The sequence below is a fragment of the Mustela nigripes genome, chromosome 7 (assembly GCF_022355385.1).
Source record: "Mustela nigripes isolate SB6536 chromosome 7, MUSNIG.SB6536, whole genome shotgun sequence".
In the NCBI taxonomy this organism is placed as follows: Eukaryota; Metazoa; Chordata; class Mammalia; order Carnivora; family Mustelidae; genus Mustela; species Mustela nigripes.
The window spans coordinates 59,615,354-59,632,853 of NC_081563.1; the positions used below are offsets into that span (position 1 = coordinate 59,615,354).

Here is a 17,500-nt window from a genome sequence, read left to right on the forward strand (position 1 = left end):
TAGCCGCTGCCTTCGGCTCAGGTCATGATCTCAGCGTCCTGGGATCGAGCCCCGCATCGGGCTCTCTGCTCCACAGGGAGCCTGCTTCCCTTTCTCTCTCTCTGCCTGCCTCTCTGCCTACTTGTGATCTCTGTCTGTCAAATAAATAAATAAAATCTTTAAAAATAAATAAATAAATAAATAATTTATATGAAGATTTGAATACTTTTCTACTATTAATGAATATTATCATAAAAGCATTATGGATAAATTAAGAGACAAGGTCAAGAATAGAATAGACAGTACCTTCTACAGAAGATATTGTTCAGAAACAATTTGAACAGTACATCTTGAAAGATGACACCTGGGAAACCTATTCAAACAAACCTAAATACATGGAAAGAGGAATCTTATACTATTTTTAATACACTTAGTAAAATGTTTTAGGTTACAATTAATTAATGGAGTTTTTTTTTTTAAGATTTTATTTATTTATTTGAGAGAGGGAAAGCAGAAGAGCAGGGTGAGGGGCAGAGGGAGAAGCAGACTCCCTGCTGAGCCAGGAGCCCCATGAGGGGCTCATTCCTGGACTCTGGCATCATGACCTGAGCTGAAGGTAGACACTGAACCAACTGAGCCACCCAGGTGCCCCAATGGAGGTTTTTTTTAAACATTGAAATTTTCTATTTTATACTTTTTTCCTTTCTAAATTCAAGTGATAAAACTGGCTAAGTAGTTTTGAATTTTATGCATTTGAAAAAGCATACCACTAACTGGATATGCATGTTAGAGGCTTAGCTTTAAATTTTGTTATTGACAGTGTACATTTTAGAGAAATACCTGTCTAGCCCTGAAAGTCAAAGAATATCCTTACTACTCTACAGTAAACATTTTATCAGGCAACTTTTATTAAGTGAGGTATTACAACATTATTACAATTGAAAAATTCCAAAATTCCATAATTTTGGCTTAATCCTTCAATATCTGTCCTTTTCCCTGCATGCCTTGTTGTGTTTGATTTGGGGCCTCCCCAAGTAAATACTTACTATGATCATCAGTACTACTAATAATAGTTTACATCTATTGAAGATGTTCTGTGTACTACATAAGTCATTTAGAAGAATACAACAAAGAAAAACAGATTGAGAAATGACCCTGGGGAGGTGGGGGGACATTGCTAAGTTTCTTCAAATTGCTAAAGCATTGGGGCGCCTGGGTGGCTCAGTGGGTTAAGCCGCTGCCTTCAGCTCAGATCATGATCTCAGGGTCCTGGGATCGAGTCCCGCATCGGGCTCTCTGCTCAGCGGGGAGCCTGCTTCCCTCTCTCTCTCTCTCTCTGCCTGCCTCTCCATCTACTTGTGATTTCTCTCTGTCAAATAAATAAAATCTTTAAAAAAAAAATTGCTAAAGCATTATACTTGGCTCATTATTTAAGTACAATCAGTTGAGAGATACTTTTTTTTTTTGAAGATTTCATTTATTTATTTGACACAGAGAAAGAGAGTGCGCGCGCACGATTGTGCGCACACGCACATAAGCAGGGTGAGTGGCAGCCAGAGGGAGAGGGAGAAGCAGACTCCCTGCTGAGCAAAGAGCCTGACTTGGGCTGAAGGCAGACGCTCAACCAACTGAGCCACCCAGGTTCCTCTGAGAGAATTTTCTATGTTAGCATCTTCATTATCCTCAAAAATTCTTCTCTAAATAATTTTGCAATAAACATAAATGAATGAACAAGGATTTCCTGAGTGCTAAAGTAAGTGTTTAGAACACTTTCTTGTATTACTCTGCCAGAGAGAGTTTACAATCAGTTTTTAGAGTGCAATACTTTGTTGCTGCCAACCAGCCTCTACTGATTATTACTGACCATAATTAACCTAGAGTGAAACCATAAAATTCGACATTCATTCTGCATACTGTATCCACAATTTGCAAAACACTGCAAGATGTTGAGGAGATACCAAATTGTAAAGACACTTAATTTTATTTTAAAGGTATACATTCAAGAGACTACAAAATTATATAGGACAGGTTAAGTGTTTGGGGCTAAAAGTAAGTTACAGAGCAAATGCGAAAGATGAAAGATTACTTTTTGCCAACAGTACCAGGAATTGTTCTTTGGAAGCATTAACCTTCCAAGTATACTTGAAAGGAAATAAAGGGAGGTAAGTCTTAAAAGGCAAAAGCCCAGAAGGCCCTGAAGGGCAGAATGGGAAGTTTAAATTCTACTTAATGGGAATGGAGAGATACTGGTGCTCTAACATGATCAGCACTGTGTTCTTTAAGAGTAGCCTATATAAGCCATTTTCTATCTAAATGTCTTATTGTAATGAGTTGTCAAATATGTATAAAATAATTAGTAGTAATATATGCATTGAAGTTTATGACTTTTATAAATTACAGTCACTTCAATATTATTCCTAAAGTATCACTTTTGCTTACATTCTGATATGCTTTCTTATGTGAAAAAAAAGTGGTCAAGGGATTGCCCACAGGTGTGTACTATGCATGTGAAATCATCCTTCATGGGAGCAAGACTGCTGACCTAGATGTCAGACTGAAGAACTGAAAGGCTGGAGGCAGGAAATCAAGGTTGTAGACTGTGATAACCTTAGGCAAGCAGTACAGAGAGCCTAACCTAGTATATAAGAATTGGGAGTGGGTATGATGTGATTTGAAAACCTACTGGCTGGATGGTTGGTGGCTGGGGAGGGATAGTGAGGAGGAGAAGCAGACATCAAAATTGACCCTCCTGTCTGAGTGACTAGAAGGATGGCATTGCAATGAAGAGAAAGAGCTCAGTCTGGAAATGTGGTCAGATATGGGTAGTTTCAGGTTCCAGGGATATGTAGAAAATTGTCCTTCCTTTCATTATTCACGTATATAATCCTTGTTTCCTGTGTGATGTTAAATGGGTGCCAGTCATTTTATTTCCAGCAAAATGAACTCTATTTACAATACCACTCACCAGCAATGCTAAGTGAGTTAACTCAGTGTTTATATATGTATGGCTAACCTTAGATAAAAGGATTACTATTGGGGAGGGCAAGAGTAAAAATTGATCTCCTATATAGCTCAAGTCTTCTTGAGAATGGATTTCTACTTTCTTTCCATTCACTGGCTTCAGTTTTTAGGACATACCCTTGAATTCTTTTCAACATTAATGTTATAGATTTCTTAACACCTATGGAAATAGTCTAAAAGCATTCTAGCAGAACTAAAGTGCGCGCGCACGCGCGCGTGTGTGTGTGTGAGATAGCATGTATATGTCTACGACATCTATTTATCTACCTATCCTTATAGCTAACAACTGAAAACTTAGCAGATGAGCATGGCAGAAAGTAAACTAGAGACCCAACAGAAATTGTTTACAAATATGGCATATATAATATATGCAAAAAAAGGTAAAAGGAGATTGGCTATGCACTGGAATGAGACAGTGCATTCCAGCTGACACTGAGCAGCACTATAAGCAAAATGGGAATCCCAGTGGTATGATTAATAGCAATAAGGCCAGTGTTACAGCACTTATCATTTACAAATAAATTGAATGAGAAAAAATAAAGGGAATCTGGTGACAGTAAAAAAAGCACTTTTACATAAAGACACTGAGGTGATCATAAAGATATATTCAGAAAATATATTTGGAAAAAATTTTCTCATTTGTATTATGATTTTTAAATTCTCACTGAAGGTACCTATACCATTAATGGTTTTTAAAGTTACAGAAATCAAACATAAGACAGAAAACACAAGTATAGTTATTAATAGAAGCTGAAAATAAAAATTACTGAAGGCCTATAAGATTTTATTTTGATTTAACAAATTTAGATAAGTCTATTTGTCATAACTAAAATAAAGACAACACAGGCATACAAACATTTTCATGGATGAAATTTAAAAAAAAATTTCCTTTATACACTTGAAATGTAAAAACAAAGAACACCAGTTTATCTAAGTCAAAGAGTGGCAACAATGTCCATTAAAAAGTTAAGAGACCTTAAGCTAACTCAGACCAAAGTGATAAACTATGGAATAAATAAATAAATAGAATACATAAAATACATATCATATTTAATAAATCATATATTATATAGTAAATATATGATATAATATAATCTTAAAACAGAATAGATGCCTCCTTCCAAGTGGCCATGGACCATTAACAAAAGTTTAAAATTTATTTGGTCATAATAAAAGCTTATTAATTCTCAAATTTATAAAGTTTTCTTTTCTCACTGAGACAGGTTGCTGCTTGGGAACAGAAAAAAGCAAGCTTTTCAAGTAGGTTTGGGCAATGAGTCTGAGTAATGATCATGTTCAACACATTCCCCAGGCTGTGTTTCCTCGTTATTATTTCAGCTCTTGACTACCCTCTCCTTTGTCCCTCTGGACCACTGCTTCCAGAATCTTCCTATCCTCATTCTCCAACTAGGCTGGTCACTACTCATTTCTCTCTTCTCCTTTCACACTATTCCTTATTCAGACTGGATGATTCCCACTAGACAATAGAAGAGTAGATACTAATTTGTTAATTTTTCTCCCTGACTTATCAACCTCAAAAGGTCATTTTCCCTTAGGAATTAGACTCTTGTGAACTGAAGTGAAGTTCTAATTTGCTATGCAGGGGTCGGCAAACTATAGCATGGGGGAAAAAATCCAGCACACCACAGCTTTGGGGTAAATAACCAGCAGGCCCATTCATTTACATAATGTTCAAGGCTACTTTCAGGCTACAAGGCCAGTAACGAGTAGTTTAGACAGAGACCACAGGGCCTTCGAAGGCTAAAATATCTATTTCAGTCCTTTTTTTCAGGAAGTTTGCTAAATCCTGGCCTAGCACAGTGACTCTCATGGCTCATTAGATAAATGCATATGTATAATAGCTGAATGTCGGGCAGGAATTTGTCCTAACAGTCTCTTACCCTATTCCCAACCTCAACAGCTTCAGCTTAGACCTTGAGGCCAGAGCAGACCTAGTCTGATCTATATACCTTTACTGAGGTCAGGGAATACGCCTACTCCACTTGTTGTAGGTCAACCTTAGCTCTGATTAAGAGCCTTTCATCTGATAGGTTGCTGCGTTCAATATCCAATATATAGTGTGTCCCATAGGAGAAATGGACCCTGGTCACACTGATCTTCTTAGGGAACAGAGTCTAGACTTCAGGTTTTCATTAGCTTTCTTTCTTTCTTTTTTTTTTTTTTTTAAAGATTTTATTTATTTATTTGACAGAGAGAGATTACAAGTAGGCAGAGAGGCAGGGAGAGAGAGAGAGGAAGGGAAGCAGGCTCCCTGCTGAGCAGAGAGCCCGATGCGGGACTCGATCCCAGGACCCTGAGATCATGACCTGAGCTGAAGGCAGCGGCTCAACCCACTGAGCCACCCAGGCGCCCCTTTCATTAGCTTTCTATTGAACCCCGTTCCCTCTTCATTTCACCTGGCTTCCCCTGTTCACTCTATACTTCTTTGCTACCTCTGCAAATCCATTCCTTGTTTGTTTTTATTTACTTTGTTGACTACAGAATGATGCCAAAATCAGGTCTTCATGTTCCCTAGTTACCAAGTAGGGAAGATACCTATTCTTTGGGCTGTCACACTGATGAAGTTTCTTTACCTAGTCTAGTACGGGCTTAATCTCAGCTGGGGTGATATAGTGATAAGACCAATTATACAGATGACCCTTCCTATCTATGACTCTTCACAGAAGAAGAAGGTTGGCTTTAATTATTAGAAGGCATATACCTGACTGATGGGGGCACAAGGTTTATCCATAAAAATAAAATAGATGAAGAAGATATAAAAATAGATATAAGAAAGAAAAGATGAGGATCAGTATGCCTGAGTCTTCCAAAAAGCAGATCAAGTGGCACCTTAGACTAGGAGGAGGAAGGAAAAATGAGAAGGTATAAAGGAAGAGGCAGCTGAAAGATTTCATGAAAAGAAGAACAGATCAGGAGGGAGCATATGGACAAGAAAGTTAGCAGCAAAAGACCAGTCAGCACCAGTGCTGGAGAAGACTTTAGAGTGAGCTCCATTCATGGTCTTTGATAAAGCCTTAATTGTCATCCAGTGACATCTGCCTGAACCCTGAGACTTCATTTTAACATTAACCAAACTATCTAAAAATAGTAATAGCAAAGAGTAATTAATTAAAACTTAATTCTTAGCCTTCCCAGGGTTTATAGCTTATTTAAGATAGCATTATTATTTGCTCACCACTGAAAACAATATTAAAAGAGACACTGGATGCCTCTCTATCCTATTATTATGATGAGTTTATGAGTTTCTCCTATGAGTTTATGATGCCACAGAAAGGGAGCATTAGTAGCTTTAGAATACTTTATAAGGAGGGTCAAGAATATGAGTTTTTTTTCTATATTCTGAGATATAAGAAGGCAAAGATTTTTATGACTTACTTAGAATACCTGGAACTTTTTTTTTTTTTAAAGATTTTATTTATTTATCAGAGAGAGGGGGGGGGAGAGAGCGAGCACAGGCAGACAGAATGGCAGGCAGAGGCAGAGGGAGAAGCAGACTCCCTGCTGAGCAAGGAGCCCGATGTGGGACTCGATCCCAGGATGCTGGGATCATGACCTGAGCCGAAGGCAGCTGCTTAGCCAACTGAGCCACCCAGGTGTCCCGAATACCTAGAACTTTTATGATGCCAAAGAAACATCTTGTTATTAATAGTAAATGAAAGCAAATTATCATAGCATTATATAAATGTAGCTATGAGTAGTTACTGATGTTACTATAAAACTGTGGTAGACAGTATAGAAACTGCAATAAAAATTCTGAATGATAGGAGTTGAAAAGTAAGATGAAGGATTTAAGAAAATAAACATTCTGAGAAGACCAGAGGGACAGATACACAGCTGTTTAGGAAAGCAGTTTTCAGATTTATGGGATGGAAAGTTATATGCTATAGGCCTTAACTGAAATTCTCTATAACAGGAAGTTTTTAATATAAGGAATCAATTAGAAGTAGCAGCAGTAAGTTTCAGTTTCCTTTGAAGAAACTTATCATCGACCTTGAAATAGCTTACCTCTGTTTCAGTTCTCTAAGGTCTTATTCGAGTCCACACTTGCCTACTCTTCAGAGTGATCTTAGCATTCTAAGATTAACTCAGGACAAGTACCTGGCATGTTTTGGTAGATAAATAGGTTATACACCTTTGAAATTAAAAAAAAAACCACCAAAAACAAAAAAACAAAACAAAAAAACACCAAAAACACAAAAACCCAGAGGTCTCTTGAGTATACTCCTCCTAAACAAAAATGTAAAAAGTTCCAAGTCAAAGATGCCCAAATTGAGCATTAAGGGCAAAATCAAAATTCTCCTTAATTGTATCTATAGTCCTGTCCTAATATCAAGCTGAGAATAATTTTTGCAGATACTGAAGAAGACCTTCTTAGAATAAGAGACTAAGAAGAAATGGATATGAGGCTTACCCAAAATCCTTACACATCAGGCTAAGAGGCCAGATCATTGTTAAAGCTACTTTCGAAAGATCCAAGTCCAAACAAAAATCTTTCATGCCAAAGCTCACCACTAAGTCTCGTGACCTTGATGTTGAGAACCTGATTGCATTTTACTCACAATTAATGAGGCATCATGGGGAATCATAAACCAAAGTTTGTATGAGTTTTTTCCTGAATCATATTCTAAGAAAGTAAGAATTAAACCAACAAGTTGATTTGGAAAACAGCAACAGTTATCTTCTGATTTACTAAGCTTCCTGTAGGTTTTTTGCAACATATCAATAGGTTAGAAACTTATGTATTTGATGCAACATTTTGAAGTAAGAATAAAATGTCCCAAAGGTTCACTGCAGATTTCTGGGTTGTCTGTAGAATATGATACAAGATTCTTTAACTCACCTCCAGATGCCTTTGACCTTTCTTTCAACTTTTCTGCAGCCATTTCACCATAGCTGGGAAGTTCTGACATCTTCACTCCAGATCGAGCTTCTGCTATTAGCTGACGAGCTCTCTCTCTCAGCTGCCGACGTCGCTCTTCATCTTGCTGCTAAGATATATTGAACAGTTGCCAACTCAGTAATTGACAGAAATGCAATTTCATTTTCAATCTGATCATCATGATAGTAACTGGTTTACAGCATGGTGCTTGGCCCACATTATAAATAGGATGCTCTATATCAGTTGGATGTCACACCATTTTTAAAAGACATCCTAGAATCAGATTTTTAAAAAATATTTACAAATTACTGTATTAAAATATCTTCTAAAAATTCAAACTAGCCTTTAAAGAATGCTTGGCAATATATATAACTGAGAAAATAGTAGTGACTATTATTAATAAAATAATCAGGCTTACAGAAAAAAGTCATAATACTAAAAACAGAATTTCAATTTATACCTTATTTTTTGAAAATAGACTTTAACTTGTTATTTTCTAATAAAGCTATAGAGAGAGCACTGGCTAACAGACATCTTCAATATTATTAAATGCTGCTACAGTATATTGATCATATATGAGAAATAGTATTTTGAGGGGGCTGGAGTAGAATGGAGATAGTATATTAGTTATACAAGTTATAGTTGTTGGTAGTTTTTAAATCAGAATTGGGTAACTGATGTACTATCCCCATTCCTACTCCCTCTCTCCCCAAATGCACATTAAGAAGAAAAAGTACGGGGTGCCTGGGTGGCTTAGTCAGTTAACCATCTGCCTTCACCTCAGGTCATGACCTCAGGGTCTTGGGATCAAGCCCTTACACTGGGTTTCCTGCTCAGCAAGCAGTCTGCTTCTCCCTCCCCTTCTGCCCCTTCCCCCACCACTTGTGCATACGTCCCCCCTAATAAATTAAATCTTAAAGAAAAAGAAGAAATAAAATCTAATGTGGTATTTTAATATTTAAAATAACTAAAACCTAAAGATAATTAAATAACTGAAATTTCTGCTTACTTAAAAAAAGATTATAATGAATAGTAACAATCAATGTGAAAGTGCTTTGTAAATTGGAAAATACATAAAATACGGCATCATTATAGCAAACAAACTTGAAATAATGTGGCCCCAACATACCTTTGGCAGTGTTATCCCCCCTTAACCTCTCCCAACCTCCATAAAAGTTCACATCCATTTCACACAGAATTGCTTGTATAGTATAATTTCATGCCCAGAGATTTGCATATGTCATTTCCTCTTCCTGGAATGTCCTCCCATTTTATTTAACTTCTAACTCATTCTTCAAGATTCATTTTAAATCCACTAAATTTCCCCTGACTATTCTTCCCTCCTCCCCACTGGTAGAATAAAGCTCTTCATCTGTATAACTACAGTATTGTGGGTGTATGTGTGTGTGTTATTACTTTTAAAAACTGTCAAATTACCTTTAACTCTGTACAAATGCCTCCTTATCAATAGAACTAAGCTACTTGAAGGAAGGAGCAACATCTAATTTATCTTTGTATCTCTAGTCCTTAGGACATAGCTTGTACTTGGTACTTGCTATAGAAATTTCAAACACAAAAATTTGTAACTTATACTCTCAAGTGTTTATAATATAGAGTAAGATAAAATGGTCACAATAAGGAAGTCTGATCAAACTGTACCAAGAGTTCAGAAGAAAGAATATTTCTGGGGCACGTGGGTGGCTCAGTCAGTTAACTGTCTGCCTTAGGCTCAGGTCATCATACCAGAGTCTGGGATTGAGTCCCACATCAGGCTCAGGGAGCCTGCTTCTCCCTCTCCCTCTGCCTGCTGCTCCCCCTGCTTATGCTCTCTCTCTGTCAAATAAATAAATAAAATCTTTAAAAAAAAAGGACATTTCCATCTGAGGGAAAAACAGAAGGCATCACGGCATCATGGTTTCTGAGTCGAGCCTGCAGAATGAGCAGGATTTAGAAAGCATAGAGATGGTAGTCAGAAGTTAGGTGGGTCACTGTTAGAGAAACTAGGAGGTGGGAACAACACACAGACACAGAGTCAAGAGAGTACAATGGAGAAAAAGTACATAGTCTAGTTTTCCTAAGCACAGGGCAAAAATAATAAGAGAAAGACAAGGCAAGAAAAATAAAGCTGGGCAGATAAGACTGTAGAAGCCCCATCCAACAGGGTGATTGATTATAAAGAAAGTAAGGGTCAATTAAAGGTTTAGTTTGGTGTGTATGTTCTTTGTGTGTGTGTGTCCAGGAGAATGACCAACCAGAAGTGCTATTTGAGAAAGATGAATACGACAAGTGTATAAGACAGGATGGCATAGGAAACCTGGAAAGAACTAAGTAGAAGGCTCTCATAACAGTCCAAGGCAGCTGTAATGAGAGCCAGAAGTAGGATGGTGGCAACTGAAATGAAAGAGACAGTGTAAGAATATATTAGAGGTAGAATTGGTACCTATTCCAATTCTTGGTAACCAATTAGATATGGTGGAAAGAAAGAAGCTGATTCAGAAGTTTTGAAGTTGGGCAACTAGTAAAACTGGGGCACTAGCTTTAGGCACTAAAAATAAAGATAAACTAAGAGGAGCTATAGGAAGGGAGAGAGAGGAAATTGGGAGTAAGACAGATTGGGTTTGAGAGGCTGGCTGGACATCCAAGTGAAAATGCTAGGAGGTAGTTGGAAAGTGAAATTCATGTTAGGAATGAAGTCAAACTATGACTATAGATCTGAAACTACAGGAATATTTGCAAGTACCTGAAAAGATACAGAGAAAAAGGGGAGCTACTGACCAAAATGTGGAAAACATCTGTATTTAGATAAGAAAAAAGGGATGTAAAGAGAACTAGAATGCTGGATATGAGAATCAAAGTTCAAGAGACTTTCATGAAAAACGGCTGCAGTAAATGTGAAAGGTTAGTGAGTCTGAACATTATATAAAGGATAATCAAGGGGCACCTGGGTGGCTCAGTTGGTTAAGTGTCTGCTTTTAGCTCAGGTCATGATCCCCGGGTTCTGGGATGCGCCTCATGCTGGGCTCCCTGCTTTGCAGGGAGGCTGCTTTTCCCTCTAACTCTGCTCCTCCTCATCATTTGTGCTCTCTCACTCTCACTCACTCATTCTCAAATAAATTTAAAAGGGGGGGGGCAATCAAACTTGGTAGGCAATACTATTAGGGACAGCAGGGGTAGACACCAGATTGGTGGAGCTCAAATCTAAGCAGTTCTTCCACACATTTTGAGATGACTAGAAATGAGAGCTGTCAAAATTAATGGGAGCAAATTAACAGGGGTATCAAATGGACCCAGACATGACTGAAGAGGACAAACTGAAACAATTTCAGTATCAAAAAGAACAATGATTGCAGCGAACTGAATCAATGAAATCACACATGCAATCAATGAAAAGTCATTAATTCACTGTGATATTCAAAAAGTTCTTAGATGGGGCACCTGGCTGGCTCAGTCAGTAGAGCACGTAACTCTTGATATTGGGGTTGGGAGTTTGAGGCCCATTTTGGGTATAGAAAAAATGTAAAAAAAAAGAAAGAAAATAGGGGCACTTGGGTGGTTCAGTGGGTTAAGCCTCTGCCTTTGGCTTGGGTCATGGTCTCAATATCCTGGGATTTTGCCCCTCATCCAGCTCTCTGCTCAGCAGGGAGCCTGTTTTCCCATCTCTCTCTGCCTGCCTCTCTGCCTACTTGTGATCTCTGTCAAATAAATAAATATAATCTTAAAAAAAAAATAGAATGAGGAAAAGAATAAAGGGGAAATTTTTTTTTAAGTTCTTAAAAGGACGTGTAAATTCATTTGAGGCAGTTTTTAAAACAACTCCTCTGAAAACTTATAATTAGAGGAAAAGAATCAAGCAATTATCTTGTCCTTCTAGTAAGAACTGAATTTCAGGGTAACTAAATAGGCCCAGTCAATGAGAGAAAGCTCTATGTTATATAATAATAACAGCTATAATAATTTTTAAGGGGTAAAATTACAAAAACATAACCTTGTCTTTCATAAAAGAATAAGTCTGGCACGGATTATTAATAGTTGTTAAAGTTCTTTGATAAATGTCTGATGGGAATCTAGATAATTCATATTATGCTGTGGCGGAGTGTATTTTCCAAAGATAGCCTTGACAGTATTTCTCATCCCACATGTTCTCTGCAATGTGACCTTGCCACTTCCTCATCAAGTGGTAGAGTTTATTCCTCTCCCCTTGAATCTCAGCCAGCTTTAGGCACTTGTATTATAATCAGTAGAATATGTAAGTGTGGTGGGTGATTTTGAAGGCTAGGTAGGAAAGGTCATATCCCATTTGCCCAGGTCTCTTAAAATTCTTGCATTTTTTACTCTCCGGGAACCCAGCTGTCATGTGAGCCAAATTAAGCCTTAAGTCTTCCTAGCCCACATACCAGACATGTGAATGAAGAAGCCTTCAGAAGACCTCAGCCTTTACCCATTTTGAGTCAACCCCCAATTGTTCAAGTCTCCCTAGCACAGGCCCCAGACAATGTGCAACAGAGAAAAAGCACTGTGTCCTGTCTAAAGTCCTAACCCACAGAATCTGTGAGCACAAAAACAATTAAAAATATTTTTATTTATTTATTCATGAGAGAGAGAGAGAGAGAGGCAGGGAGCACAATGTGAAACTTGATCCCAGGAGCCTGGGATCATGACCTGAGATGAAGGCAGACATTTAAACAACTGAGCCACTGAGACGCCCCAAAACAATTTTTTATATACCATTAAGTTTGGGGTAGTTTTTACAGAGCAATAGTAATTAGAACATATGCTTAAGTAACACCACAGAGATTATTTCCTAATTGCAAGGAGAAAACCTACTTGTAAATGTAGAGAACCAAATGGTAGAGCTAAATCGGGGATTAGGGACCACTAATCTAAATTTAAATCTTGCTATCACTAATGTCAGGTCAACCGTATGTTAAATTTTTTGGAGTGTACATAAAGTACACACCACCAATAATATTCTAGCCCAAATGTTTAAAGTGAATCCACTAAATAACTTCCATTTGATCATATACATGAGGGATAGAGAAACACGATAAGGACACAACAAGGAAGCAACCAAATAAATCCAGAAAGGTACGGTATGCAGGATAACTGACCTGGTCATTTTAATAAGAAAGTTATGAAAACAAACACACAACAAAAACCAACTAACCAATCAACATCACCACCAACAAAAGAAAACCTAACTAGATGCAGTGTACAATCCTGGGTTAGACAATGGTTGGGACAAACAAGTTGTAAGGGACACTGCTGAATCAATTATAGAAATCTGAATATAACCATAGTATTAAATGAGAGGAAATACAAGTTGACTAAAAAAAACCCCAACAGTTTATACAGTAATAACCTTATTTTGTCATTTTGGCAAAGTAAATACACATATAAATATATATGTGTAGAAAAAGACTTGGAAGGGTATTCACAAAGTTGTTATGATGGAGCTATCTGGGTGTGGAAATGTGATATTTTTGTTTTCTTACTTTGGCTTGTCTTCATTTCCTAATTTTCTGTAATAGACATGTACTACTTTTATAATAAAAGTTATTTTTAGAGAAGAATCTGGGGAGAAGGAAGGAAAAGATGAGGTGGTAGACTTTCTCGGGTTAGTGGTAGTTGTGGAAGGAGCAGAAGAGAGTTCTAACATGAGGAATATCTTCTTAATATTTAGAGACACAGACTTACTTGTAAGTAAGCAGGGCAGGGTGAGACTGAAGATGGGAGAGTAATATGCATAAATCTGCAGTTCTCTACTAATACTTCTGAACTTGGAAAATATGCTAGGAATAAAAGGATGTACAAGGATATACATGCCCACTAATGGTGATCCTGGTAATGGCTGTTGATATATCTTAGCTTTATGTGCTAAGTGCTTTATATGCATGATCTCATTTAATTTTCACACTCCAATTTTTACCGATGAGAATAATTAGGTTTAGAGTTTCAAGTTCACAACAAAAACTAGAACTGATTTCAGAACTGGGAGTCCAGCCTAGGTCTGTTTGAGTGCAGAGCCCTTGCTCTTAACCACTGAAATATTTGATCCCCAAAATTATCAAATTACACGAATGACTGAGGAAAATTGAGCTTTTACTAAACTTTCATCTTTCAAACTTAAGAAAAGTTAAGAGCACTAATAAAAACCATTATTTGATATGCCTCAGGCAACCAGGTTTAAGTGAATTTCACTGCGTGAATAATAACTTCTTGCAGAGCTGGAATTTGATGATTCAGACTAAGATGAAGTAGTCTTGGGTCATCTTAACTGAGTTAAAAATGAAATAAATGATTCTACCTTTCCAAATATGAAATGGGAACCTAATTTTTTTTCCTCACAAGCTACTACCTCCTCTTTGTCCCCCTCCCCCCACCAATAATACTCCCATCTGCAAATGTTTCTGAGAGCTTACCAAGAGTGCAATTTAATGCAGGCAATCATTAATAAAACCAACTCTAAATACTAATTAGGGACACTTTATCAATTTCCATGTAAATTGTTTGTTTGTACCTATTTACCCATCATTGTTCTCTATACAATAGAAAAAAATGCAAATGAACAAATCAGAATGCAGCCCTAATGGGACTTTCTGTTTATAACCATTAGCCCAGAGGTGTGCTGTAATTCAATTCTCAAGTAGCAAGATTTAGCCTCATTAACAGACTGCAAGGGCAGGTTACAACTCATAAAACCCTACAGTAAACAAAGTTTATGGACACAGCACAAAATCTTGAGCCTGATTGACAGAATTCTAGTTCCCTATCAGATTGCCTTGATTTACTTTTCTACTAATGTCCTAACACCACAGAGACAATTTTGCCTGGGCCTAGAGCTCTCCAGTGGGATGGCATATCTGCATTGTTTGTTTTCTTACCCATTAACTTCCCTTAAGACAAAGAACCAACTGAGAAAATAGAAGCTAAGTGTTAAAGTCAAAAGGAAAAGCCTGTAATTATAGCAATTGATTATGCAATAATTTTTAATTGATATTATTAATTTCCAGATTCATAAAAGTAAAACTATTTCATTTTAATTTTTATATATAAGCTCCATTAAAATAGTTGATTTTTGCAGTAATATTTACAGAATAGCGACAAAATCTATAGGATCTTTTACTCAGAAGAGACATGCTGTTCATGTCAAAGGAACAAAATGACTAGAGAGTACAGATGAAGATTATTTTTGTACACCTTCTAGCACAAACTGCTCAAATATGTAGATAATGAGTATTTCTGACAATAATGGTTTGTTAAACCTACCTAAGTAGAAATGTATTATTGCCATTTTGACCACTCTGCATTTGAAAGAGACAAATGTGAATTACTTAGCTATAAATAAATCATCAGTTTACTGTGTCTGCTGGAAAAAAAAAAAAGGAAAATTTTCACTGAGATGCAGAGGTAAGGTAACTTAGAAGACGGATGTCACTAAAAAGAAAAGTGCACTTGAAAAACCCAATATAGTAGGAAATTTATGTATCTTTCATTTACCTGCGTAGTCTAAATTAAAGTAAACTGAAGTAGTCAGGCCTCCTATTTCGATGAATGAGTCTGATGACATTTACCTTTTGCCATACAGTATTATTTGGAATTACACTGTTATATAGGATAATCTAGATTTTGTAAGATGGATGCACTCTTTGGGAGGGTTTAATGCAAACTGTATTTTTGGAAGGCAACCCTCCCCACAATCATCTTTTTACAAACCAGGTTATAACAAATGTTTTGGTAAATAGTAGCTCTGTGCCTATGCACACTGTTCTCACACATGCTGTCTTGTTCAGTACTGAAAATTCTGTAAGGTAACTACTATCTCTTTGACTTGATAGAAATCGAATCTCACTTAAAAACACTGCCCAAGGTCATACATCTTGTAAATGGTATAGTAAAAGTGAAACTCATTGTCTCATTTCAAAGTACTGGTCCTATCTATCACATAACTGGTGTTCAGAGAATGTTTCTGAGGCCCTACTGATATGGTAATTTTTTTAAAACCCTGTTTTTAACTTACTCTTGGGCTTTACAAATCAGGCTAAACTGCTCTGTATAGAGGTGAGGAGAACTTGTTTCTATTCATTTAAAACTTAGGTTCCCAATCTTAAATTATAAGCCTTCATAAAAGTGCTAAATGTAGTACACTTAAGCTTTACTTTTCTCTTTACTAATGTTTCCAGGATCAGGCAAAAGTCCTGTTATGGTGCAAAGAGCTTGTGTTTCAATACAACAAATTTAAGTATTTTCAAATACAAAAAATGGATCAGAACTAACCACTTTGGACATAAACTGAAAAAATATTTAGTCCTTTCACAGCATGTCTTCAAGTTACTATTTTCCTTATCGTTCTGAAATGGTCCACAATCTGCCATAGATAGATGCACTAGTAAAACTTGAACAATTTAAGGACAAACTCTTCAAGAATAAGTAATGTAATTCCTTGTTTCCTTTCCATAAAAATGTATTGGTATGCAATTTTTATATTTCACAGTTCACCGACATCTAGGCAAGCTTTCTTCCACTGCTTCAATGGTGCTACTTTTAATTTTATCCTCCTTAGTCGTAGTAATTAAAGTGATCAGCAGTGGCATCCCAGCGGCTTTGACACAGCTACAACCCCCTAGCAGACTTTTGCTTTTAAGGGGAAGGGGAAGAAAAAGACTAGAGTTTCATTTCACAGAGAACAAGAAAATCAAGCTTCTCCAATCCTCAACTTCATTCAATTGTTCTTTCAGCAGCCTTTGGATCTTAAGAATAAAATAAAAATGGCTGCCATGGGGGGTCCTTTTTATACTTGCTGCAAATGTCACTAACTGGCATTACTTTAGCCAAAAAATGATGCCATGGATTTCTGAAGGTGAATTAGAACATGAGAAACTGTCAGTGTAGCTGCTGAGATCATTACCCACCCATGGGTGTCTTTCATAACACTAGATATTTTTATTCAGTCGGTTGAAAAATACAGATTGAAAAGTCTAAGAAACATGTCTACACATATTTTCATGAAATAAGCTTTAACAAAACTGAAGATACATTATTTCAAATAATATAGTTCGCATCTTTACCCTTTGTAAATTTGTTTATAGCAAAACAAAGCACCCTATTTCTACCAACAAAACCGTAATTTCGTATCCTTTACTGCCTTTAATAACACAATATCCTGTGCTTAACTGTGTTACTTTCATTGTTTCATACAGTCTTAGTAATTGGACTTTTATTAATTGGGCTAAATGCATTTTAACTTATCCAAATTTTCTTTTAAAAGGGGCTTTAACTTAATACTGCTAGTTTTTCACAAGATTCTGTTTTCATAATGGTCCATGAAATTCTTCAATTTTATAGTAAACTAAGGGAAAGAACTTGACTCCCACCCTTTCATCATTAGACAGGAAACAAGGCTCTGTTATTAGCCATTCAGAAAGGGGGAAAAAAAAAATTCTGTGCTTGTCCAGAGGCAAGGATTACCAAAGTGCACCTATTCACTTGCTACTGAAGATAGAATGAAAATAAAAAATAAAATTACAAGACCTTTAAAGGTTTGGATAGACTATATATTTTACTGCCAGCTTGATCAGCTCTTGATGAATAAATAGGATTTAG

At 36.7% G+C, this 17,500-nt stretch overlaps 1 protein-coding gene across 10 annotated transcripts in view; it reads right to left on the minus strand.

The window, feature by feature from the left end:
• The window catches only part of EHBP1 (EH domain binding protein 1), a 342,159-nt gene that overhangs the window by 53,720 nt on the left and 270,939 nt on the right, over window positions 1-17,500 (minus strand). For 8 of the 10 annotated variants that reach the window (XM_059405990.1, XM_059405988.1, XM_059405989.1 and 5 more), the window contains one exon: window positions 7,862-8,009. In XM_059405990.1, the coding sequence (XP_059261973.1) occupies window positions 7,862-8,009 (148 nt within the window). The remainder of the gene's footprint in view (window positions 1-7,861; window positions 8,010-17,500) is intronic. The other 2 variants (XM_059405991.1, XM_059405995.1) reach the window with 1 other exon arrangement.